At 41.8% G+C, this 25,582-nt stretch overlaps 1 protein-coding gene across 3 annotated transcripts in view; it reads right to left on the bottom strand.

Moving 5' to 3' along the window:
- Positions 1 to 25,582, bottom strand: part of peak1 (pseudopodium-enriched atypical kinase 1) — a 57,141-nt gene that overhangs the window by 6,737 nt on the left and 24,822 nt on the right. For 2 of the 3 annotated variants that reach the window (XM_029153885.3, XM_029153884.3), the window contains 3 exons: positions 21,436 to 21,512; positions 7,284 to 10,798; positions 2,999 to 3,246 (listed from right to left, as the gene is read on the bottom strand). In XM_029153885.3, coding sequence (XP_029009718.1) covers positions 2,999 to 3,246; positions 7,284 to 10,678 — 3,643 coding nt within the window. In that variant the 5' untranslated portion in view covers positions 10,679 to 10,798; positions 21,436 to 21,512. Of the gene's footprint in view, positions 1 to 2,998; positions 3,247 to 7,283; positions 10,799 to 15,054; positions 15,228 to 21,435; positions 21,513 to 25,582 lie in introns of those variants that run through there. The other variant, XM_029153886.2, reaches the window with a different exon arrangement.

Genomic DNA, 25,582 nt, shown 5'->3' on the forward strand with positions numbered 1-25,582 from the left:
AGGTCACAGACAAGCCTGTAACTGACTAGGAAACACCCCAATTTCCTGGTTGATCACAATGAGAGGTGACAGAGAGGACGGTCACTTCCAAAGTCACATCATCAAGTCAAACCTCCCTCTCACATCTCTCAGTCATGAGAAACCATTTCCGTTGTGTGAGCAATCACGTGTGCGTCACGCTGCCATCATCTTAAGAGACCAGTAGAGGCCTTAAGAGAGGATGCAGTAAATGAGTCTTGTTAATCCTCCCTAGAGGGAAGACATTTAATACGCCTCTTCGCCAAGCCGCCGTAATCCATCCAAAAAAACAAGCGTGTCCCGCGTCCAGTCATGGAGATGTGGCTGTGATTTAGCTTAATTACATAAGACTAACTCAGTTTGTGAATGTCACTTCACAAGTGAAGCTACCAAGTAATCAATGAAAGAAACGTGATGATATGACAGCAACCACCCAGAGAGTAAAAGACTTCCTATGATAAATACAGACGCAAAAAATCACAGATGCAAACCAATTAAATATAAAAATAAATCAGGCTATTTTTACTTTTTATACCAAAATGTTTTGTATTACTGTAGCAATCTCCAGTACGATAGCATATGCCTTTACATACGGCAGATAAAAATAAAACTGGAAAGCTTTCAGACTTTTTGCCCTTGAGCAAAGAGAAAACTTAATTTTCTGAAGCCACATCTGAACACCAACATACTGTACGCAAATCTAGAGGCATCGCATTCTGGCTGCTGCACTTTATCATCAGATAATTCAAAATGTCAGATGCACATAACTTGGTATACACATTCTCTAGCATGGCTGGATTAATGATTTTACTCTGTGGAAGTATATTAAGCACATAAATCAAAAATATGAACCAAAATGACATAAATTAATGAATTTATCTCATCTAAGTGTATAATTACCCACGAGACTCTCAGAAAAAACAAGTTCCTAAAATGTGCAAAGTAATTAAATGTTATAAGCAATCATGTATTAAACCTTTAGAACAGTCTTCCCACATTAGAGGAATCCATTTGCAGTTAAGCTGCATAGAGACTGTTTGTAAGCAGAAGTAGGTACAGTGCTCGCTGCCATAGCAAAGTGATTAGTGCTCAGCCATTGTGCTGCAATAAAACTAAGTCTGACACTGCAACAAGAGGAGGTGGGCAGAATAATAGGGGAGGAAATGAATCAAGAGCAGTGGAGTGGGAGGCTGAAGGTGCTACAAGTGAGAGAAAGTGACAGAGGAATATAAAAAGAGCAGAGCACGAGTGGAAGACGAGTCATCACAGAGCCATGGATGAAAGAGAGGCGATGAGGGAGACAAGAAGGAAAAAGAAGCCTACCTCAGTTCAACGAAAGCCTGAAAGTTTTGGGCTAAACGCAGCGCAGCCGCTTCGCAGCGAGGCAGAGAGAGAGACTGTTCTCTGCTTCCATCCCTGGGAGGCTGCACGGAGGCTGCACGGAGCCACTGGTGCCAACAGGCGAGCTCAACGCTCCCACCAGTACTGGAGACTTCTCACCGAGTGAGGCAGAAAGCGCTCTGCCTCCTACTGCCTGATGCTCTGATTAAAGCACCCAGCCTGGTGTGTACAGTGTATATATAGCAAAGAGAGAGAGCCAGTGGAAGCTTAATGCGAGCCTCAACTGAAATGTGTGAACAGAGACTATAACAACAGCCAAAAGTGAACGGAGAGAGAGAGAGGGAGAAACGAGGGCTGAGACAAATCGAATGGAAATGTTGACAAGCAGAAAAGACAAGATTTATGCAGAAACTAAAAGTAGTTTAAATCTTGAAGCCTCACACATTGTGCCAAAAAAGCCGACAATCTGAACAATGTCTTAAAGCAGGCAAACATGCGAACGCTCACTCCCGTCTTGTTGCTCATTAGGCGCACGTTGAGGAGCTGCAGGCAGCTCATCATGCGTCACCGGGGGAGCTTTTAGCACATTCACAGCATATCTATCCACAGCGCCGAGGTGCATTCTAAGCACCAGAAACACAAAAACAGCACACCCAGACCGCACACAGCCTGATTAGAGCAACAGCAACACAAACTCTGATGGATCCTTTAATAAGACGACCCACTCGCCTTTTCAAACACCACACAGCCTGCACAGTAAAGCACCTCAGCACCGTATCTGCTCTACAATCCCAATCTCCTCACTCAGCGCTTTGTGCTTCTATGTCTTTGCTCTCACACAGAACCGCACTTCAACAGACGAGGCTGCATGTTTAAAGTGCCTGGCTATGTTTGACAGCTATGCCTACGAAGCCCCTCCCCTCCTGCTGTAGAGAGTCTGCACTATTATCATTATTATTATACACCAGAAGAGGTTGGGGCTTTTAATCTATATTAATTATCAGGAGTCCTCTGAAAAAAAAAATCAATAATCAATAATATCTGCAAATGACTGATTCATACTTATGCATCTCATTATTAGTCTCAAACGCGACATTAAAAGCATTTGACATTCATTGCAGCACATGCGATCAGTCGTGAATATGTTCTAACATGGTTATTAGTGTAGCTCCTAACACGTCAAACAATGTTAAACTAAAATAAGTGGAATAGTAGTCAAATAAACGCAAGAATCAAAGCTACAATTTCTTTTTGGTATGTCCAAAAATTTGCTAAATCAAGTTGTCATGACAACATTTGTCCCAGACCTATAGAGACAGAATCACAGCTACACTATGAAACTGGTTCTTTCTAAATTTCAGGTGCAATGTATCAAGTTTCCAGCTGTTTTAGCAGGGAATGAATTATTAAAAACGTGTCACATGTTAAGTTGTGCTTGGTGACTTCAGATAATATTAAATAAAGGTAAATGAACTAATTACAGGAGGACGGCTGTGGACACTGAAGACCCACCCAATGAATCCAGAACCTAGGCTCTGCATACACCTATAAGCACAGTAGAGTTGGTGCTATTGTAAGCACCTGCTTTGTGCTACATTATTAGGAATAGTCTCAGTTCTCTTGCATGTGTCACTCTTACCCAGGTTGCTGTATGTGGCACTGCAAAGGCTGGAGGCGGGGGAGTGGGAACGATGGGAGTGGTTTCCATCATCCTCTGGCTCTCCGAGGCTGGCGCTGCCCTCGCTGGTTGACGCTGGTATGGCAACTTGTCTGACACGGGCCCCCTCAACCTCCCCAAGCAGCAGGCCTAGATTCACTTTGGCAGGAAGGGAGGCAGCACCAGGCAGCTCTCGATCTCTGCTACTGGTGACACTGACGGGCGTCTGGCTGCACATGACAGAGAGAGACATGACTTGATCGCTTATGCACATGTGGAGTTCTTGATTTTATTCATTATTCTGTCTTCAAGTCTTCAAATGGTCATTTTTCACTTTCTCTGTGAGGGACATCAGTTTCTAACATGACAGGATGTGATCAAAACACGTGCTGCAGAACAATGTTTATATCTGGTTCTGTCTCAATGGAAAAAAGGAATGTAAAAGGCAGCAGGTCATAACGTTCTATAACTAAAACTGATGTCACACGGCTGTGATTTGAGGAATTCAAAGCAGTAAGATGGATTTTAGCTAAATATCCCACAGCAGATTGATGAGAAGGTGTGATGATGAGGTGGCAGACGTGAATGTGATTGTTAGAATTCCTTTTTAGCCTTTCACACACTTGATAAAGCTGCTGGAGTGTAATGAAACATTCTGCGTGTGCTGAAGACAAACACAAATGATCCACAATGGGAAAAACAGAATAAAGGACAATAAAATCAAACAAAGAGTGGCACAAGATGATGAAACAGTCTGCTGCATTTTATAAGTCTGATGTAAAGCTGCTCCTCAGAATGACTAACAGCAGATGAATACATAATGTTCCCCATCACAACAGGACTCAAAGCAAAGCCCATGAAATCTGAAATCTGGGTCGTGTCTTACAGTTACTCGAGCTGTGTTATCACCAAAAGAGGTGAGATTGAGTGAGAGTGACCGAAATCACAGTGTGAAATCTCTGGTGATGTTTGGACGTGTCATAGTCTGTAGCTTGTTGCTGCCAGAAAATGCAAACTGTGGAAGCAATGTGTCACTTACTGCATGTCTGAAACAAGAGGCAGCACCGCGAGTTCAAAACGGCAATACATCAGTAAAAGGATAAAAAGACACAAATTAGTTTAACAGCAATATAATGTTGTGAATCAATTTAAACACTGGTTCCTCAACAGCTGCTGTACAACCAGTCTGTTTATTACAAGAAGTAGCAGAGCAGTGAACAGAGAACAACCTGCTCTAGAAGAATAAATATCAGAACAGATGCAGCAGAAGAAAGGAACACACTCAACATGACTAACATTTACACTTATAGTATACAGTCGTCTTGGATCAGTAACTGGCTCCTGATGCCGGAGCTAATAAAACGTCAGCGGTGGCTTTTTAGAGGGACCTGTGGTGACCTGGGCTGTGGCCACACAGGTTCAGTGAAATGCTACAGATAACTAGATATTATCACTATTCTAATACAGAAAATGAATGTGAAGGATAAAGGCGTCAAAAGACAGTTCAAGGAGGAGGTATCACAGTCACTGTGATGGGTGTGCTTGGCTGTAATGTTCATATTAGGAATCAGATGTGTCATTTCCTTTGAGTGTAACACTGCTCATAACGTGACTAATGATTTATGTAATTGAGAAGATGCAGCCAAGCTCAGACAGGCTTGTGTCCAACAAAAACCTTGGGACTCGTTGTAGCTGAAAAGCTTATTTTAGCATCATCTTTGCACCAGTAAAAATGGTTTTCCAGTTATTCACCGCTAGTAGTAACGGTGCTAAAGCCACTGTGCGTCGCAGACTATCACCATAACAGGCATTAAAATACGAGCACAGCGCAGTGCAGTAGTAAAGGTCTCGCAGCAAACACATTGGCCTAAAGAAATTACAAGACAATAAAAGCTGGTGCACCAATACAAGTCAACAGAACCTTTCAGACACTCGAAAAGCCCAGCAATCAACGGCCTGCAGAAGCTGCCAGCGTGCATTACTTCATAAAAGGCTGATGACAGTGTAGCAGTGAGCCAACTGCAAAACAGTGAGTGAGTACGCGGTAAAAAGACTGAGTTTCATTAGCAAATCCACAGTGCTGTCTGACACTGAATGCAGCAGATGTTCACTGTGTTTCCTCCTTTTTCTTCCCTATTCTGTCTATATGTGATTAAACAAATCTATTCTCCAGGACACAAATAACTAACTAACTAAATAACTTAATCCTACCACAAACCAATCTGTTGCTATAAAGATGGCACCAAACCACATTTTAAGAGACAGCTAATTTCCAGCACACTGTATAATCCTTAATGCAAAACAAGATCTGAAACAGGCCTCGAGAAGCCCTTGGTAGGAAAAAAAAATACCTTTATGACCTTTAGACATTTTATTGTCAGGACCTGACTTGTTCAGAATGTAGCTGCCTTTGTATAATTCACCTTTTCACAGATTTCTGCTGCAAAGAACCAACCAAAATCACACGTCATTCACTGTTATCTAACACCTTAAGTCAACATGACTTTAAATAGTCTACATGCTACCGTTATTTACAGGAAGGAAATAAAGAAAAAGGCTGCGGTCCATACCCACTGTACTGACTCACACAGCTTCCCATCTGGAAACCCTGAGCACAAGCCGCAGATGAATTCACACTGGAGCTGGAGCAGCCCGGTCACTTGTGAAGAGCCCAAAAGTCATTTCCTGTATGCGTTCCTCGCTCGTGTCTCTGCTTCTCCCTTTCTCTCTCTGCGTTCTTACCTGCCTAAGGTAATGAGTGTTTGCCAGAGCACGCCCAGTGTTGGCCAATCGAGCCAGCACAGTTAACCCCTCGTCTGCCAGTCAAAAGCCAAGGTCTGCAGGCTGGACTGTGACCAGTTCATGACGTGATCACCGGATAGATCAGTTCCAAGAGCCCTGCAGCTTACACAGCCCGAGTCCTTTTATTTACTGTAACATTTGTAACAGTTGACACAGTTTGTTTTATATGTACTGATTTCTGCATGCAAGTGGGTGTAAAAATGTAGACCCAAACTATAATTACTAAATTCCCCCACCAAAGGCCTTACTGTATTTATATTCAACACAAATCATTTTCACCACAGAAGGTACTAATGCAGTGATTTACTTCTTTTCAGTTATTCATGGTTTTAAGATGTTAAGACCTGAGCTAAACACTGATAGCACAGTAGTGTAATGCTGTAACCTGTAACAGACCTGCTGCAGCAAATAAACTACCTAATGATTGACAAGTTTACTTTGCGGTAAACAGCTAGGTCACAAGATAAAGCATATAAAAGCAAAAGTGTCATGTTAAAATCCTGTTTGCTTCAGATATGTGATGCATGCAAGTATTCATGCTGAGCAGTATGTGACTGTGTCTCATACGCAACACAGTAAGAGCTTAACAAGTAGAAAAATACCACAGAAATGTCATTTTTAAATGAATTACAAAAAAAGGATTTGGCTGTACACAGTTGATCCTTTTGAGAACATTGACATAATATGAGGAATACCACATCACAGCAGCAACATCGGCCCTAAAAACTTGTTTTACTAATCATAAATTTAGTTTGTATTTTTTTGTTCTGCTGTTCACCAGTTATTATCAAGATGGTGTGGACAACTTTACACGAACCTAACGTGCTAGACTTGAAGCCTGAGGAGGAGAAAAAAGTGGGGAAGACAAAAAAAAGACAGAATGGGGCCGAGCTCTTGACAGGATGGAGGAGTGAAATATTTAAGGGATCACAGTGCTTTGGGCTCAAAACAGAGAAAAATATAAAAGAAACGAAAAAATGTACTGAAGAAACAATATAAAGACAGTTTTAAATGTTTGAGGTGAACAGCAATTTCTGAGCAAGCTGTGCAGGAGCTAAGCTGTATGAAGGTGTGACACCTGCTGAGAAAACAATCACAAACAGCCCAGAAAGAGGCAATAAGACATTACGGTACACACTTGATAAAAGCCAGACTCTCTAGGAACAGACGCTTTTATATATCAAGACCTCCTGCTGCTTGTGGTGACACTTCAAGAAAGCACTTTCACAGGAATGTTACACATCCACAGAGAAACAGCACCTTTGGTACAACCGTGTGATGGGAGAGGAAAACCCCTGGTGCTTTGGAGCCACAGCAAAGGTGGAAGAACTAAATGTACTATAAACTGAATTTTTTTAAAGTACAAATTTACTTTTTCTAAATTCCCCCTGTACATTAGATTAAATGGTATATTTTCTGCACAGTAGATTCACATTTTAATATTCAAGAGTAAATGTACAAATACCTGAAATCGTTGCTGATGAGATCAGATGCAGTAGCGTGCGAGGGTTGTTCAGGGCTCAGAGGTCTGGGTTCTTTGCCCTTGTCAGGTGTCAGCAGGGCCGTTTCCCTGCACTCCTCTATTCGTAGTTCACCTTCTCCATCAGCTGGGCTACCACCGCCATCTGTTTTATATGTAAATATGATGGTTGGCTTCTGGGTGGGATCCTCTGGCTTGGTTTCTGAAAACCAGTGGTGATGTTGTTGTGTTGGTGGTGGAGGAAGAATGTGAATCACAGTTCCATCAAGACCAACCAGCTTGCCCTTCTCCTTCTCTCGCTCCACCTTCTCTCTATGCTCATCCTCATCTTTCCGCCGACGAAAGAAGCTTTTGAATGAGATCCACCGTTTAGGTTTAGAATTTTCTGATGAAATGCGTCTTCCTTCTGAGCCTGGGCTTCCTTCTCCTTCGCTAGGTCGCACGGGTGAGTTGGAGGCAGAATTCTTAGTCCAGTTGCCGAAGTGTCTCTGGAGGATGTTAGAGGCGTGATATGGGGAAGATGTCGATCTTGGAGGGGGAAAAGGAGCACTGGGCTCGGAACGAGGGCTGGAAAGTGGGACAGCAGCAGAGGCACTCTGGGATTTAGACAAAGCCTTTGAAGGTGTCTCATTCTTAGGCTTGGAGATACACCCATCAGTTGCAGAAAAGAGAGACTTAGGTCGAGTGAGGGTCTCCCTTATGGCGTCAGGTGGCAGGGCATAGAGTTCTTCTGTACTGAATGTTGTAGCTTGTTGTTGTAGTGCTGATGGTGACTCTGGAGGAGACTGTGGTGGCTGGATGGAGGCCACGATCTGTGAAAGCACAGCACTGGCCTCTTCCCTGTGATTTGCCACTGTCCCAGAAGACAAAGCAAAGTCATTCTCCTTACTGCAGCTAGTGTCTCCGATAGTCTTGCTAGTGTTTGTAAAAGCATTTACAGTTGAGCTGGGTTTGGGTAACTCTGCAATAATGGCAGGGGAATTTGAAGATGTTAACGAGGGACCCCCAACTGTAGAGCTCATCACTGTGCTTGTCATAGTGCTGGAATCTGTAGTGGTTCTTGTTTGGAAATTTGACAAAACTTTTGACGTGGCTTCAAGTGAAGCTTTTGTCTCTTCAAATGAGGCTTTCTCTGATGTGCCTTTAGCAGAGATGGTTTTCTCTGTTGTGGAAGACTGGACACTCTCAGAGGAGCCAATCTCTTCATACGTATGGCTGACTACCCGACCACCCACACCCTTTGGCTGTGGGAGTTCCCCACTGGGTCCCAAGAAGCTCTTGTACACAGCTAGATTGTCATATGCACTCGGATTGATTACAATAGGCACCTTCACTGCATTCTTGGAGCTGCGGGCATAGGCGGGTTCATCGCGAATAATAATGGGGAAAGGAGGCATGCCTGCATTATTAAAACTATTAAATTTAATCTCTGATAAATTTGGGGATTTTACAGGTACAGTTCGAGAGCAAGACATCCCAGAAGTGGGTGAAGTGGGAGCTGACTTGTGGATGCAGTGCTGAGCAGAAATGGAGGGACCATGATTAACCCCAGCCCCAAAATCCACTTTAGGAATTTTTTGGCGAGGACTTGTGCTTGATGTCCACACTTCTTGGTAACGTATGCTCCCTGATTGTTTTCGGGACGAACTTTGCAGAGCAGCAGATGTGGATGATGATGCCTTTACAGGGGAAGATGGAGAAAGAGGGGAGGCTGGAGACATAGGCTGACGAAAGGATGTGCTACTGAATGACGTGGGACTGGAAGGCATTGACAAGTTTTTAGGCTTTTGAGCGGATTCTTGCATCTGTTCATCTTTGCTGGCCATGGATGCTGACACATCCACTACAGTGTAAGGTTTACAGATCAGTGATTTTTCCAAATTTACTACACGGTATGGTTTAGCTTGCTCCTCAGTGGGACTAAAACTGATAGTCACGGGTTGACCCGGTACAGCTTGGGGCATTGGTGCATTTTCTCGCCCATCCTGATCTTCTAATCTAATGGCCAGGACAGCTTTGTGCGTTTCAGTCACCTTCAGTGGACTCAGTGCTCTGCGGATTGGCTCCTTTCTTGGAGAAGTACAGTGGACAGGTTCCTGTGAAGATGTGGGGGACTGCACACCATTTCTTAGAGGACATGGGGCACTGCTCCCACCACTGGAAGTTGTTTGAGATTCTTCTGGTAGGGATGACGATGATTCTGGAGAATTGGTAGACTCTGAATTTGACAGGAAACCGCTGCCTTGGATATCATGTGGCCCATAGGGAGGAAGAGCTCCATTAGAGTCCATGGAGGGGTATCCGTTCAAGATCTCATCGTAGCTGTCATCATAATCTACTGCACAAATCCGCTGCAGAGAACGGTTGCGAAGCGGCACAGTGTTCCACTTTTTCCCTGCAGCAAAGGGCACAGGAGACAACGTGGCAGCCCGGAAATTTGCAAATCGTGGTTGGCCACGCATGCGAATCTCCATTGCTAGTAACTCTTCATCACTTTCATCCCAGCTCTCATGTTCGTCATCATCATCATCATCATCATCATCATCATCATCTCTTTCAGTCTCTTCATCATCATCATCCTCCTCATCATCTTCACCTTCACTGGAAAACTCTGGGTAGCAGAAGCGCCCACCCTCTTTGCTGATGATTTCGGTGCTGTCACTGAGGGACACTCGTTTTTGAGCAGTACCACCACCACTGCTGCTACTTCCAATGGCCAGACAGCTTGAGGCTGGAAGGCCTCTTTCCAGGGAACGTCGATATGAACTACTGATTCGTCCCCAAAACAAGTCCTTTGAACCACAAATAGCTGTTGGACAGGGTCCAGGGCCTAACCCAGCAATCTCCTTCAGGACATCTGTTAGCCCACTGTTGTTATTTCCACTAGGGGTCCTGGGACTAAGTTGTCCATAACCCTCTATTTCCTCACCACCATCCTCTCCCTCATTGTTGTTATTTGGCCCACTAGAACTCTTATGGTTCAGCCCGTTGTGGTTCCAAACTGTGAAGGCTGATGTTTTGCCGTGTTCCAATACATTTGAAGGTCGTTGTAGGTTGCCATCTGCATCCAGTCCTGCAGAAGTGCAGGGCAGCATCATAGTAGGCTTAACAGCAATGGTGGGCTTCTTAGCCACAGGTGGACGGAAATGTCCTGAGCGGGTCGATCCACTGCCAGCCCTCTGGGAGTTGTTGGTAAGGTTGGGGTTGGCTCTGAGTCCAGCAGGAATTGGATTGTGTTGCCGTGCTGTTAGAGGCCTATGTTCAGAAGAAGGTCTCCCCCCACCACTTGGAACCAGACTGTGCAGACTCTTGGGTTTAAAACAGTTCTTGCACTCGCCTGGTTTCCAGACGTGTTCAGTGAAGGTACTGCAGGCAGACATGGCTGCTAGTCCAGTAAGGCAGCCCAGTGGGTCAGTGGACAGGAAACCCCTCCATGAAGTTACGGACTACAGGAACTAACTGTAGTAATCAGCAAGCCTCAAATGTAGAGGACACAAGACCTAAAAACAACAAAAGACAGAAATAACTTAATAAAGTACATAAATTACATATTCAAGACATCACTGTTAATAGTTATTAATCATTATTAAACATGGACCATATGAAGAGTTATGTAATGAAATTGCAAATGTGCAGGTCCCGCTGAAGGTTTATCACACACATCTAAATCAAGAAGGTGCATTGTGGTAAAAAGGGTGAAAACGTAAAAATCAACCATGTGAGAATAAACTAGAGCTGCAGAGCTGCAGTATGTCCATTAGGGGGCAAACTTTCTCTACTTAGAAGCCAGCTTATTCTTTGAGCTAGTGTCTGTTTCTTTCTGCCCCACAACTGGACATGAAGGCCTCAAAAAGAGGGGCACCAGAGGATTATATCAGAATTGCTGTCAGGTGTTGTTGTTGGCTCTTTTAGACTTGGGGTTTTGTGAAAGTATAACGCTGATACAGTGAATGAAGCCTCAATACTCTAAATCCTAAACTAGAGTAGCTGCTTACTACTTCACCTGAGATCATATGTTTTGAAGTGTGGAAAATGGAATGGAGGTGAATTTTTAGTCTGAGGCCATCAATACCAATTCGTACATCGTGCACCGAAAAAATCCTTCACATCTGTTATACAAACCAACCCTCTTTAGACTGAGATTGTGAGTTCAGCAGTTATTAGCAGTTCAATAAATGTGCAGTTGTGACCACTTACATATGAATTTATTCAAATATTAAAAACAGGGCCTGGGAATAAACCTTAGATGAAAAACTTGATAATTTAGTTTAAGACCCATTTCAACAGAGGTAATGAATCTCATATAGGCAGGAAAAATCAGCTTGTTCCCAGTTGACCAATCCACATTCTTACAATTTTAGCAAGCTCTTGAAAGTATTAACGTCAAACCATGAATAATGAGGGGTGTATTGCTTCTAATAACCAATTTAGGTCAAGATTCTACGCCTGTTCAACTTCAACAAGCAATTTGCCTCTTACATAATCTGCTACGTTTTTCCACAAGATTTCTCTTAAGAGAGGCTTCTCTGAGAAGGTCTTGCAAGGACATTATTCTTTTGACACACAAAGGGCTAATAATATTAAAACTGCCAATAAGGATAGAGCAAGGTCAAAATGAAGAAGTTGCATAGTAGTGTGATGTGTTCACTGTAGGCCACTGAAGCAACATTAGATGGCACAGAATACATGAAATGATATTTAACATAATTAACGAGTATACAGAAAGCATCTTCTGACCACATTAATAGAAAAACATTGATGTGTTTAGGCAAATTAATGATTAAGGAGAATATGGGAGCTAGAAGCAGCAAAGTTTCTCATTCAAGCTGCCAAAAGATGTAAAAAAAATAATAAAATAAAAATTAGGGGAGTACAGGACAATATGTTACAGGCCTCCATCTGCTTCTCACTATTCTTCTGGCAGCAACTAGTATTTGCAATTCTTCCATAGACCTATCAAAAGTTCTGATCTATCTCATAGGCAGCAAAGCCTGATTAAGTGATCTTCGCTAAAGCAATATTCCAACTATTGGCTGGGGAGAGGAAGCTTATTCAGCTCTGTTTGACATGCAAAGGCTGCAAGGATTATTGGACAAACGTTGGCCTTTCAGATGTCGTGCACTTGAACGTAGATAACCCCCACACAAAAACTCAGATAACTTAGAACAACAAAGTAAAATTGTTCTGGATAATAAATCCAAATAAACTTAATGACTGTGCAGGCGTTTCACAACCATTTCCTGAACAGCTGAAGTAAACGATTCCCTATAACTTATTAACTAAATAAACATTCCCCAAGACATTTGACGTAATACAAGTGTATTTGTATCTTGAGCAGCATTTCATTAAATAAAGCCTGGGCTATGACTCATCATAGGCCTGATATTGACGGGGATGGCCAAATCGTGATTTTATCGGTCAAAGGTCATGGGTGTCAAATCCTGTGCGGAAAGACATTGCCATGCCCAGGGCCAGACACAATAACGCAGGAACTTGTGAATCAAACTTTGCTGATGGAAAGGGGCCGATTTATCCTGTTAGACCGCATCCTCACAGGAAACAAACATTGCAATTCAAATAATATTGTTGCAAACCTGCTGGTGCTGTGACACGTAAGCACTGTGTATTCAGTGGCAAAGAAAACTAAAAGTACACTCCAACAACAGTTCAGTATGAGTCTGTGATGGCAACAGTAGGGACAGTTAAGTCATCTTAGACAAATTATGACTTACTTTGCTCACTTACCTTACATTACTTACAACAGCCTAATTTAGTTTCTCAAACCAAGGCTTCTGTCCTCAAAAGCGAGAAAAGAGAAACATTTCAGCTTGTTTAACACAGCTGTAATGCAGCTGTTGCACAAGAATGTTTTGAAATGGACATCAGAGAAAGTCATTAAACAAGTGGCATTAACATGGATATTGAATAATAGTTTGCACATTGAGAACGTGTGTGGGAGCTACACCGCAGACTGTCTTTGTAACTATTCCATTTATTTGCAGAGAGCAGCAGAGGGAATAGTTTTCTTTTGAAATGAAGATAAAGTTTCCTTATTAATGTGTTTACTTTATTTGAATCAGCCAGATGGTATTTTGAACTGCAGCTCCCAGGGTGCATTCTAAAAAGCTGCGTAATCCAGTGTTTCTTAGGATTTATGATCACCCTTCTGGGAATCAGGCACTATACATCGCATGCACTTGGGATGGCCAGTGGTGGACGTGAGCGTATATTTTGCTGTGCCCTCTAAAAACAACAAACGTTTTGGTTGGTTTCCTTTCCCATTATTGTGCATATACTAGTCAATAAACTACTTACTGTCCGTTTTAGTTTCTCATAAATCAGTGCCATGTTGTTGCTGACAAGACCTCCCAACATCTCATCTGAGATGACAGCTGTGCCTTGGAGACAGAAACAATCCATCTGAATAGCAATCCTCTCTAAACCATGAAGTAAGGCATTTTTAGTTTACCCATAGTATGGTATGAAACTTAGATGTATTAACTCCATCACACAGAAAAAGAAGGAGCCCTATTTGGCAAAGGCAATCCCTCATAGTTATGTAACAGCCTTTGTCATTTTTGTCGAATCTGAAGTTTACTCCATCTGTGGTTCCTACTCATGGCCATCAGCCAAATAATAGACTGCTATTTTTGTCTAGCTGTCGTTATGTAACAGATATTACACAAGTGTAATGTGATAAATTACAGCACAGCAACTTGGTGTATGTAGTATCACACTAACAGGAACACAACCATTTTAATTTTAGCAATTTCACATACAAATTTATAATAGCAAATATCAAAAACCGTTGCTGCCTCGCATTTGGGATAGTTCCTTCTCAGCTGCAGGTACGTGCACAGCCTACCTACCTTTGATAGTCATGCTGCTATGCATTTCTTAAAATAATATAGTTAATGAATGAGGCAAATGGAAGAACATTAGGCTCCTCATTACAGTTTAACAAACCATAGAGTTTAAACTGGCAGCTTGAGTTGGGCTGTGGAGCTCAGAACCCTCCAGATGGGTGCATCAGCACAGAGAGAGGCCAGAAACGAGCCAATCACAAGATACCCTAAAGCCTGGTTTATTTGTTCACTTGGCATAAAGCTGCACCTCCCTGTATTACAGTTATTTTGCTTCGTCACAGGTCACTTACATGTGTCAACATACTATTCTGTGCTTTGCAAATTAGGAGGGCTAAAACATCTGGTGCCATCCATCATAGCCTCTGTTCACGATTGTAATGTGTCCATGGGGGAAAAGACAAGTTGAGACTGTCTGCCAGTTTCAATAATGATCAGAAAAACACAGAGGAGCAACTCTGGCTTTTATTACAACTACATGACATTAAAGTGCCCCTCAAAAATACAATCACACTGGAACAGAGGTGGCCAACCCTGGTCCTCGAGCGCCACAGTCCTGCTGGTTTTCCAACTCGCCCTGCTGATTACCTTGATCAGGTGTGTCAGTTAGCTGCTGATTGACTGAACACACCTGGTCAAGGTAAAAGGATTGGGGGAGTTGGAAAACCAGCAGGACTGTGGCGCTCGAGGGCCAGGGTTGGACACCCCTGCACTAGAACATTGCGATATGGCATCCGTTCATTATCTACACCCCCTCTTCTGTGTGGACCTATGGCAGAGCTGGCACTGGTCCCAGCTGTCATTGGAGGCAGGGTACTCTTAGATATTATATTCAAATGTTCCCTATTGGTTTCCTGACTTTAAATCTTTTAGAATTGATTGCAGGAACTTACTAATCAGTGTTCTTTAAAAGAGCTCCGTGTCCTCTCCCTGCTAGTGTACATTTCCAACCTCATACATAATTTGAGATCTTCTGGCAGAAGTCTTTTATCTGTTCCAGAAGCCTAGATGAAAACTCGAGGCACATCATTGGTAGTCAGGGCCCTGAGGCTGTGGAACATCCTGCCTGAGGAAAGCAGGTTAGCTCAGTCAGTGGCTTTTCCTGGTTCAGTACATATTTATGTCGCTAAGTGTCTCTCGATCTGTAATGAGTTAATGTTTTCATTAAACAACGGGTTTCTTCTTTGTTGTCACACCCCAAAAATAGCTACATTAATTGAATTTTTGTTCATTTAAAATCCTTTTATTCTGTGTGACAGAGAAAAATGTACTCTTGTCACTTTATGAGAATGTGGCCAATTTGCCTTTAGAGGAAAATTAAAGTGGACAGCACATTATACCTTTCCTGCAATTAGCAATACTACATAAATACAGTTAGAGAAGAAGAAGCTGCCCTGTGCTCATTAATTCACTTTTAACCTCAGCTACAGTGTCTCTTTTTCTCATGGCTATTTATTGACTGCACCAGGCTTTTCTCATATTTGTTGCCTTCTACCCAAATTTTTATATTCTAAAATTTTCTTTGTTATTTGCCTTTTTTCTCCTGTGGCACAAACTTTCCAGCTCCACTCTCCTCTGTGTCCCTTCCTGCTCACTTTTTATTCATGCTGGGGTTTTTTTTCGCTTGCTCTCTCCTCAGATATGTAAATCGTCCAACTTGGTCCTTCAACGTACTTAAAAAGCCTTAAACTTTATCAGGTCTCATTACCAAAACCTAAAGCACAAGGTAACCATCTCATATATTCAATAACAGTGTTATTATGTTATATATATTCATCAACATCACAAAATATCTGAAAAAAACAGACTGTCAAATATGGTAGGACACTTATTGTGGATATGTGGTTCTGCAACTGCAGATGCTGGTATACTTTAGAGTTAGTTGTTCAAAAGTGATGCAGTGTTGACCTGTGGCCAGCTGCTTATGATCTGATACCAGCAAGCACTGTCTGGTTTAGTACCAGGAGCAATATCGCACAACACCTGCTACTTTGAGCCACAACCACCAACACACAAGCCCCCAGAGAATCCAAGTGAGAAGCAGATTTGTACACTGAGGGGCAACTGGAGGTATATGACTTTGTTTACATGACGTAAATCTGTGTGACTCTTTAAAAATGAAATAAGCGTTTCAGCAGTTCAGCGCACGGTGAAGCAGCAAAAATAAATGCAATCACAGAATGATAGAACAAATTAGACCATCTTCCATCTTTCATTTCAATTTCATCTCCATTTAGCCCCAAACTCACATGGAATAAAATAAAATCCTCTGCTGGAGTGCAAAACCTTGTGAACCCACAGAAATCTTACACAGATAAATAAAATTCATGAGTTTCTAAAACAAAATGATGGAGTACAGAAGTCCTAATGAAAGAAAAACGTCAGTACCAAAGCAAAAGAAGCAATCACACAAAGATGCATCAGATGCTATTGCTCATTCAGTGAATGTTGGTCAAGAACTAGAGAGTAATTCTGAATCCCTAAAGTCTGGTGCCAGGCATTGATTAGAGAACCAGTCACACCTAAGTGCAGTTTAGTGCTGTTAAATAAACTAAATGCATGACCAGAGCAAACCAAAGCAAGCAGGAGGAAAACATGCAGTAACTTTCCATAAGGCACCTGGTCAGACGGCAGTTTTGAACCTTGTTACTCCTAGCTTCAGCACTGCAGTGTTAACCACTACACCACAGAGTTATTTCTGCACTAACATGTTAGCATTCCACTGTGCAACCAATGGATTATTGTTTGGCGTAGAATGTACAGAACCCCCAAAGCCCCACAGAGAGAAAACAGTGTGCAACCATTTCAACTTGATTAGGTGGTAATAAAAAGGTGGCTTACAAATACAAATATTAACTTTACTCCTTTATCCAAGTGCTAATGGTGCACCATAATTTCAAATGACTCGTTACTTTAGAAAGTCCCCTTCATTTTTTTAAATATTTCACTTCTTTTTTTCTCTCAACCCTTCACAGAGACACATTGTTTATCCGAGAAAAGCCCATCATGAGGGCAGAAGCTGAATTCCCACACAGAGCACGTTGATCTGGTACATAATCGAGAAATACCTAAGGCTGAAAGCTGAAGACATCAGGAGATGGGATGTGGAACTTTTTACTGGGCTATAACAGAGAGTTTGAGTGATAAGACGGCATGGCAGTGCTCGCCTTGCAGATATGAACACGCCTTTTGGGAAACGGTAAAAAAAGTGACTGAAATTAAAACATCATGCATTAATAAAACAAATGGGCCATCCTGTGGTTGAAAATGTTTTACTTTGTGCTCGGTGGAAAATTTAAGTCAATCAAAACAGCAAAGAAATTCTCCCGTCAACTATTAATGGTATTTTTTCTTTACCCTCACAGATACAGTAACATCAGCAACACTTCGTGGAAGCGATTGACTGGTGTCTTGATTTGGTCCTGACATGTACGGTAAGTGTCTTTCAGTGCATGTGTAGGACAAATATGATTGCCAGTTGAATCATTTGAAACGGCATCAAACACTGAGACACTGACAGGTTCAGCGAAATCTCCAGAGCCCCATTAGTAAATGTGAAGGTGAACATGAACATGAGTGTGAGCACATGTCATCCAGCTTTCATTTCAAAAGCAAAACCACTCCATGTCACAGCTCATCGTCTCCAAATTAATCCTTAACTTCAAACGTCAACATGTATCTACTGAGAGAAAGGGGCTAATACTCCAAAGAAGCCAGACTTAATCCCCTTATCTTTTGAAGGTCAACTCTGAAGTCCAAGAGCTGAAACAAACACCTAGTAAATGATGTAGCTCACAGGGTGGCATTACCAGTTTGAATCTTGTTTTCTATTTCTATTTCTTGTTTTTGATGCCAGCGATGCCCTTACAAATATAGATTGACCAGTAGGATTTAATCACCTCAAGTAGATGCACATGGCGTCTACCTGATAAGAAGTCCACCACAACAAGCAGCAGCTATCTTAAAACAAATATTTATTAGCTTAAGAGATTTGAATTGAATTTGAATGCATTCAATATGAAGGAAAGCACAAGCACATACTGTAGGCACAACAAAGCTGCAGCTACTAGTTTATCAATAAATATTCTGCAGCACTGAACTGATGTGAGTGAGCAACATAGCATGAAGAAATTCATTTGACAGTCTCAGTGAGCCAGCAGGTGACAACAGACAGATCACCAAGAAACCAAGTTTTCTATAGACGGGAGTGATGTAAGATGAGCAAAGCCACAGGCAGGCAGCATGTGCCTCTAATGCCTTCTAATGCTAAACAAATACTGCAAAAAAAGCCTAAAAACTCTTTTTCATTACTTCTATTTCCACTGTCACATGTATTGGGTGAATTCAGCTGGTTGCAATCAGAGCACACAATTTAACTGCAACATCTATTAGGCCTCTTACGTTATCCCAGACTAAACAACCTAAAATAATGGCTGATACAGTATCAGCAACTTAGCAGTGGCAAAGAATAATGTGGCAACCCAGGTTAAAAACTGGGAAAAGCTAATGTAAAACCAGATGATGGCCACACACTAGGAGTGACTAGTGAGATTCAGGTGACTTTCACCTCCAGAAATGCCTTAACAGGAACAAAGACATATATGTACTACAGACCATTCTCAAAAACAGACAGAGCAAATCTGTTTTGCTCTGATTCAGAGCTAAACCTTTAAGGAGACAGGAAAAAAGAAAACAACAACATTCCAGTCTAATGTTTGGTATTTTGAAAGCTCTGGGAGAGTTGTTGCAGTATGGCCTGGGAAAGATCCAGCACGGGTCCCTCGGGAGACCAACCCAATGTCCTCCAGACAAACACCAAGCAAAGTGGCAGAGCAGACACAGCCAGATGTGTGGGAGTGCATTAAAAACACAAACACCACACAGATTTATGGGCACAGACACTACAAAGACATGCAAATACAGAGTTTATGTAAAAAAAAAACTATGAAAACCTGCACTGCACACCCACTTCTTATATTAATATAATGGCTGGGCTACATATTGGTATGATATCTACCAGTATTCTTAATTAATGTTGCCTAATGTAGCCTGTGGTTTTAATCAGGTAAAACCAAATCTTTGGCCATCTTTAATAAATTATTTTACACGATGTGAGGACATGACAAGTGTAACCTACTGATTCAGTCTGTGTTAAAAATACAGTTAAAGCTTAAACATCTAGACCTTGAATGACTGGAGTTGCAGACTGCAGAGCTGCCGCCCGTCTGTATTAATGTAGAATCCAGCAGCAGGGCTATAAATAACAAGCATGTCATGGTGAGATTTTATTTCCTCTGCTCTCACACGTTTCTCTTTTCTCTGTCTCTTGCCAAAATTTTCACATCAACATACACATACTCTCCCTTTCACACTCATTGACTCTCACTCACCGGCTCCGCACGGCACCGTAAAACTGCCACAGTGATTAGTCAGAGGCAGGTTAGTGATGACTGGGGAGCTCGGGAGGGGTTCACTTCCCCAACTAACACTCATCGCTGCTTACACCAGTAAGAAGCGAGACTTGTTTGGCAGCAGGAGACACAGAGTGGCACCGCACTGAGAGCTGGATATTCCTGGGATGCCCGTGGGGGAGCAGTGAGCGGCAACCAGTTGGCATCGCAGAATTTTCTTTTGGCTTCAAGATTGACTTCACACTTGCATTTGCCAGCACTGTCAAATGCACCAGTTGCCAGTTTGTCGGGGAGTATTTGAGGCAGCGTGATTGAAATATGGACAATTAGCTATTACGGTAGGTTTTATGAAGTTCCATTTTCTAACCTATCCAGGCCTTTAAGCTGCCTCACGTACAAGCACAAAACTGAACAAATATGCAGAATATACAGGAAGCCCTGAGACAAAAGTGAAGCTGCTGGAAAATTCTTGTCCTACTTTCTTGGAAGAACAATTGCCTGCCTCTGCTATAGTAGTCAACTGTGGGAGAAAAGCGAAGTGGGAACAGATTTGATAACAGTTCCCAATTACCACAGTCATTATTTTTTGAAGACACTGAAACTCCATGTGGTGTTGGCCTGTGCTAGGCCGAGGTTGGTAACACTAGCGAAGGCTTATTCTGCTAATGATTTAACCATAGCTCTGTCTGTTTCCCTGCCTGCTCACTGTATTCTCTGGAGAGCGGCTGCACTAATCCAGAAATCTGGCTCCGGTTTGAAAAGCATTCACAGCTGCCCTGTGCAATGTGAAATCTGGAGTTTTGTTCCAAAATGTGCCAAACTGTGATGAAGAAAAATGAGAGGCTTAAGGAGATAATAAAATAAAGATGCATCTGCTTTGACGTCTTTTGGCTTTACATTTAAGCTCAACATTTAGTTTGTCACTCAAAACTAGAAAGTAGTAAAACAGTAAGAGTCGAAGCTGAAAACTGAAAAACAACAGCGTTTGTGCAAACAATAAATTCAATGATGTTCTATTTCCCCACACTCTCATACCTTTAGTTTACTTCAATAGAATTGAAAATTGTATAAAAATGACATGTTAAACAGGAGCTTGGATACAATAAACACAACGAGTCTGATAATTCATGCTACACCATAATGTTTCAGGTGAGCTGTGGAGACAAAGCCGTGCAGATGCCTGTGGGTTCTCTATGCATGGTGTGTGTGTGGCTGTTCATCCAAAACACACTACCTCTGCTTTTGCCTGAACAAGCGTTTCATTTTCCAGGCATCATCAAACCAGCCCCAAACCAAACCACTCACTGTGTAGGTGTGTGGAACCACACCTGGCGGCTCCCATTGAAAAAGAGTAAAATTGTAAGATTTCACACATTTTCTGGTTGTGGGGGAGTGTTTTATTATCAGCCAGAGTTTGTTGCATACTACTAGTGCATGTATTGCCATGATGTGGTGCAGAGATATAAAATACAGAACTTCATATTGGATTCACTTCTGCATGATTAGTTAGACTTATGACAAATTGAAATTTTCCCTGCTTTTCACAGAAGCCATCTACTCTACAGCAGTAAACACGGTAAGGGCAGTCAAAGTTAGTATTGTCATACAAAGCCTGCTAGACTGATCTCAGGCCAGCACAGAGAGTAAACTGATTGGCAGGGAGTAACCGTTCTCTTCTGGCATCAAGGTTTAAAATCACAAAAAATGAATCCTCAAAATTCAAAACTGTACCATACACAAGGTTAGAGAAACAGCTGCTAACAATTGGTTAAGTTGTTATTCATTCAAGTGTGCAGGCAGCATAAAGTAAAGAGGCACAACAAAATACAGATGGAGACACAGACCTGCAGCAAATGTACTTACAGCAAAATGAATCAAGTGGCAGTGGAGGCAGCCATCGAGTATCACTTGGTGAAGCAGAGAGCACCTACTGCTGAAACCTATGAAGGTTGAAGACACAGTAAGAGACAGAGAAAGTAAAGGAATGTGAGTGTGAGGGAAAGAATGAAGAGGGAGGATGATGGAAAAGGAAACAAAGGAAGTATAAAAATGGAGGGGGAGAAAAGAAGAGAGCATTTTGTTACTTTGCTTGAAGCACATTTCTTAACAGCGTGACTCAGTTTTCAGAAGAAGCTTCTCTGGCTTAGTGTTCTTCATATTCACACATTAAGCCTCTCAATTTATATACACAAAAGGACATAACTTGATGAACGTAGACTCAGAGGGCCACAAATCATGAGGCTGATGGTTTGCATCCAAGCTCCTCCTGTCGAACACTGTGTCCTTGGTCGAGACATTTAACCCCAGGTTGCCTCTAGTGGTTCAGGCCAACTACATGACAGCTGTGTCGATGGTGTGTGACTGTGTGAACAACTGGCCACACACAAACACCGGTGTAGCGTAAAAGCATCACTATCACTAAAGCAGAAAAATGTCACAGGTTCACAGCATTTACCGTTCACAGCTCATTTCACCCTCAGGAGATGCAGAACTATTTTTGAAATGTCTTACAAACACACATTGATATTAGACTTTGTTACAGTTTGATTGAATTTTTTTATAAAAATGTACATTCAAACTGAATAGTAACAAACCTGGATTTGTGTGGATTTGTGTGAATTTTATGTGAATGTGAGAGGGAGAACGCACTTTCTGTCGATAAATCAGGACCGTGAGATCATTAGCAAATACAATCTTCCAGTTGTTGTAGGATTTGTTTGAGGTGTTATGTTTGGAGACAGAATAGATGATTCACTGAGTTTCTACACATCCAAAAATCTACAATAATAGCACAAAGCCAGTTCTTGTTAGTCTATTTAATCACGCAAACGTTCAGCACTAGTTCGTCTGGGGGCAAACCAACTTGAGGCCTGTTCTGCTTTAGTGTGGAAAACACCAGACAGCCTCAGTTTGTCCTTTCACACAACACAAACAGACTGATTCAGATTGCAGTTAATGCCGGAGGCCGGACCTAATGTAAAAAGCCGACCTGCCCTCTCACTCAGGGTCTCTCCATCTCTGTTGTTGGTGTCATGCTGTTCGTTCTTCAGTGTCAGTGTGACAGAGTTTGTTTTGAACATTTCAGCTGACTTCAATCACAGTGATTTATTTGCAGGTGCACGGTATGTGGCGTCCGTGCCTCTGTGAGCTCTGCTGACCACAATCCCTGTTCGCATCTAGTAAACAACAGCTGGTTCCAATAGTCCATCTGCTACCTGTGATTTCCCTTCCATGCACTTCCTGAGATGTGCGTGTCGCTGCTTCAACACCATAATGACAGTTTGAATTTGTCTGGCATGCTATGCTGTAAACAGACTTTTAATTGACCGTCTGAGTGCTTTTTCCTTTCAGCATGACTGACGGCTCTGGAAATAGACAATCTGATTATTGCTATGGCTAAAGTTTAAGTTTATGTTCAATATCTATAGTGCATATATATGAATAAACTCCCAGCTGGGTTCATCAGCTGCTGAGTCCTGGTGCTACTATTATGCAAAGCATCAATGGTCAAATGACTCATCCTGACCTGCCACCTCACCTTTAGCTGCCTCAGTTCACAACTGGGTTTCATGAGCATAATTTGGTGAGTCATGTTCATTAAGTCTAACTGCAGATGCAGCAACTCAGATTGCAGTGAGGCTTAAGCAGGACAATTATACAATGATTGTGAAATACAAAAACTAAAAAGCACAACTGAGCATCATACTGTATCTACTTGACTTCAGGACTGAGGGAGAATGATAACCACTTACGAACTGCCCACATGACTGTCAAGCATAATATATCTCCTGAGCATATTCACTAAGCTAGAGAGATAGTTTGGAGGTTACTAACACAACTTATCAATAGCTGTCAACTGTGCTTGAGTGAATATGAGAACTACTCTACAAATACACAGTGTGTGTATCTCCCACTATGACTAAACTATATGTAAAGGACTGAAGGGATCAAGGCCTCTCCTGTGTTTTTCTTAAATATGGTGTTGTGTCTGTGGTTAGGTACAGAAACACACCGGAAGCGTCCATACAACAACAGGGCTCAGAGGAAGCCCGCAGACAAATCATTACTTAAAATCTTGAGCTTAGCAGAGGCAACTCCACACAGACAGAAAAAAATGTCATTATCCGGAGAGACTGAAACTAAACGCACAAGTAAATTAAAGTGGTAGCTTCATGAATACCTTATGTGTTCATAATATAATGTCGTCATCAGTATAGCTGATTGTCCATGACATTACTTTCTGACATTACGCTCAACCTTGTCCTTGTCTCCATAGCAACCACCTCAAAACTCTGCATTTTTAGTAGATAAACAGGGCTGCACAGTGACAACTACCAGCCTGAGCTTGCATTAAAGAATAGATAACAAGACAGTAGGAGAAATAGAGAAACATACTTGTCAGACACTAATAATCATAATCCAAGTACATTTCATATCCTAGTATGAGGCTGCACAAAGAAATCATGACTCATCATATTTCACCGTGGGTGTACAGAAAGATTCTTTCTTTTGATTTAAAGCACTCATCCATAACAAGTTGACGATGGTTTTCAAGAAGCTTGACATTAAGATTCTGTTGGCGCGTACTAGAGATTGCGAAGGCACGCCTCGGTTAGGCAGGTTATTTAAAGAGCTTTGTGTCAAAACAGAAAGATGCCCTCCATTTAAATTGTGTTCCAAGGGTCCCTAGTAGTATGAAAAACACAAACCACGACAAAATGATTGATGGCACAACTTAAAAGCAAATTTCAGTCGAGAACATTGTAAAACAGAAGTAACATTAATAATAAGGGCTTGATGCATTATGCCAAGAATCTTTAATGCGACACAGAACTACAAAGCAAGGCCAATGCGTTCAAACACTGACGCTTGAAAAGTGGAGGATGTTTATGTGGTTTAGACAGCCAATATGGAAAAGAAGTCAAAATTATCTACAGTATGTGCAACTTCAAAAGAGCACTTCAGTTGATGGAGTTCGAAGTCATATGTTTAAATAAGCAAGATTTGCTTTTGTTAATTACAAAGAGTAAAAGTAGCTTGAACTTACCTACAAAACTCTTGTGAAAAAAGAGAAGTAACTGTGCTTTTATTTTTAAGTCAGGCTTTTGAAAGACATATGGAAATCATCAGTCAGGCAAGTAGTTTAAATTTGGCTGAGTTTAAACAACTACATCGGGTCTTCTCTGGTTTCTACGTGAATGAAACAGAGCAGCAAAGATCTGGTATAGCATCAATACTAGAGAATAATTAGTCCATCATTGAGATGTTCATCATTCATCATTAAATGGCTACAACACAACAAAATCAATTCTAGGCAATTTTAAATAATAACTACACAATGAAAACTGCATTAAACTATAACTGTAATAAACTAGAGGCTTGAAAGCCTTAGTTACAGATACACAGATCTGTGTATATGTATGCTAAAGGATGAATGTGCTGTATGAGGGGTGGGATTATTTACATGTAGCACCTATAAAAATAGTGACCAATAAACTACAAATCATGTGGTAATAAATGCTTGCAGGAAAGCTTTCAAAATCCCTCCCCATGTCAGTTACAGTGGACATTCCTGTCTCTTTCGCTCTCCGATGCCATTTTTACAGAGCTACTGTAACTGTAGACCTACTCGTTGTGTTGAAAAGGGTGAATTACATGAACAATTGCACATTTTAATTGTTTTCCTCAAACAGTAACCTGTGACTGAAGCAGCAGCAGCTGGTCCAGTGTATAAACACATATGTACTGTAAGCCAGCCTGCCTAAAACCCACACGTCCTGCTTAATTAGATGAGCTCCCATCAGCTCTCAAAATACCTTCTCTAAATGCCTGATACTTGAGACAGAAGATGATACTAATGATGCATAATGTGGAATGACTTCTGATTCCCTCGCCTCTGCTTCTCCCTGATCCACCTAAGCTGTCCCTATACACAGTCTTTTCCCTGTAGATCCCTTAAGTCCTGCATTACCATTATGTCCATCTGGGTCTCTGAGCCTGTCCGTATGTT

This window comes from Betta splendens, chromosome 6 (assembly GCF_900634795.4).
Source record: "Betta splendens chromosome 6, fBetSpl5.4, whole genome shotgun sequence".
Classification (NCBI taxonomy): domain Eukaryota; kingdom Metazoa; phylum Chordata; class Actinopteri; order Anabantiformes; family Osphronemidae; genus Betta; species Betta splendens.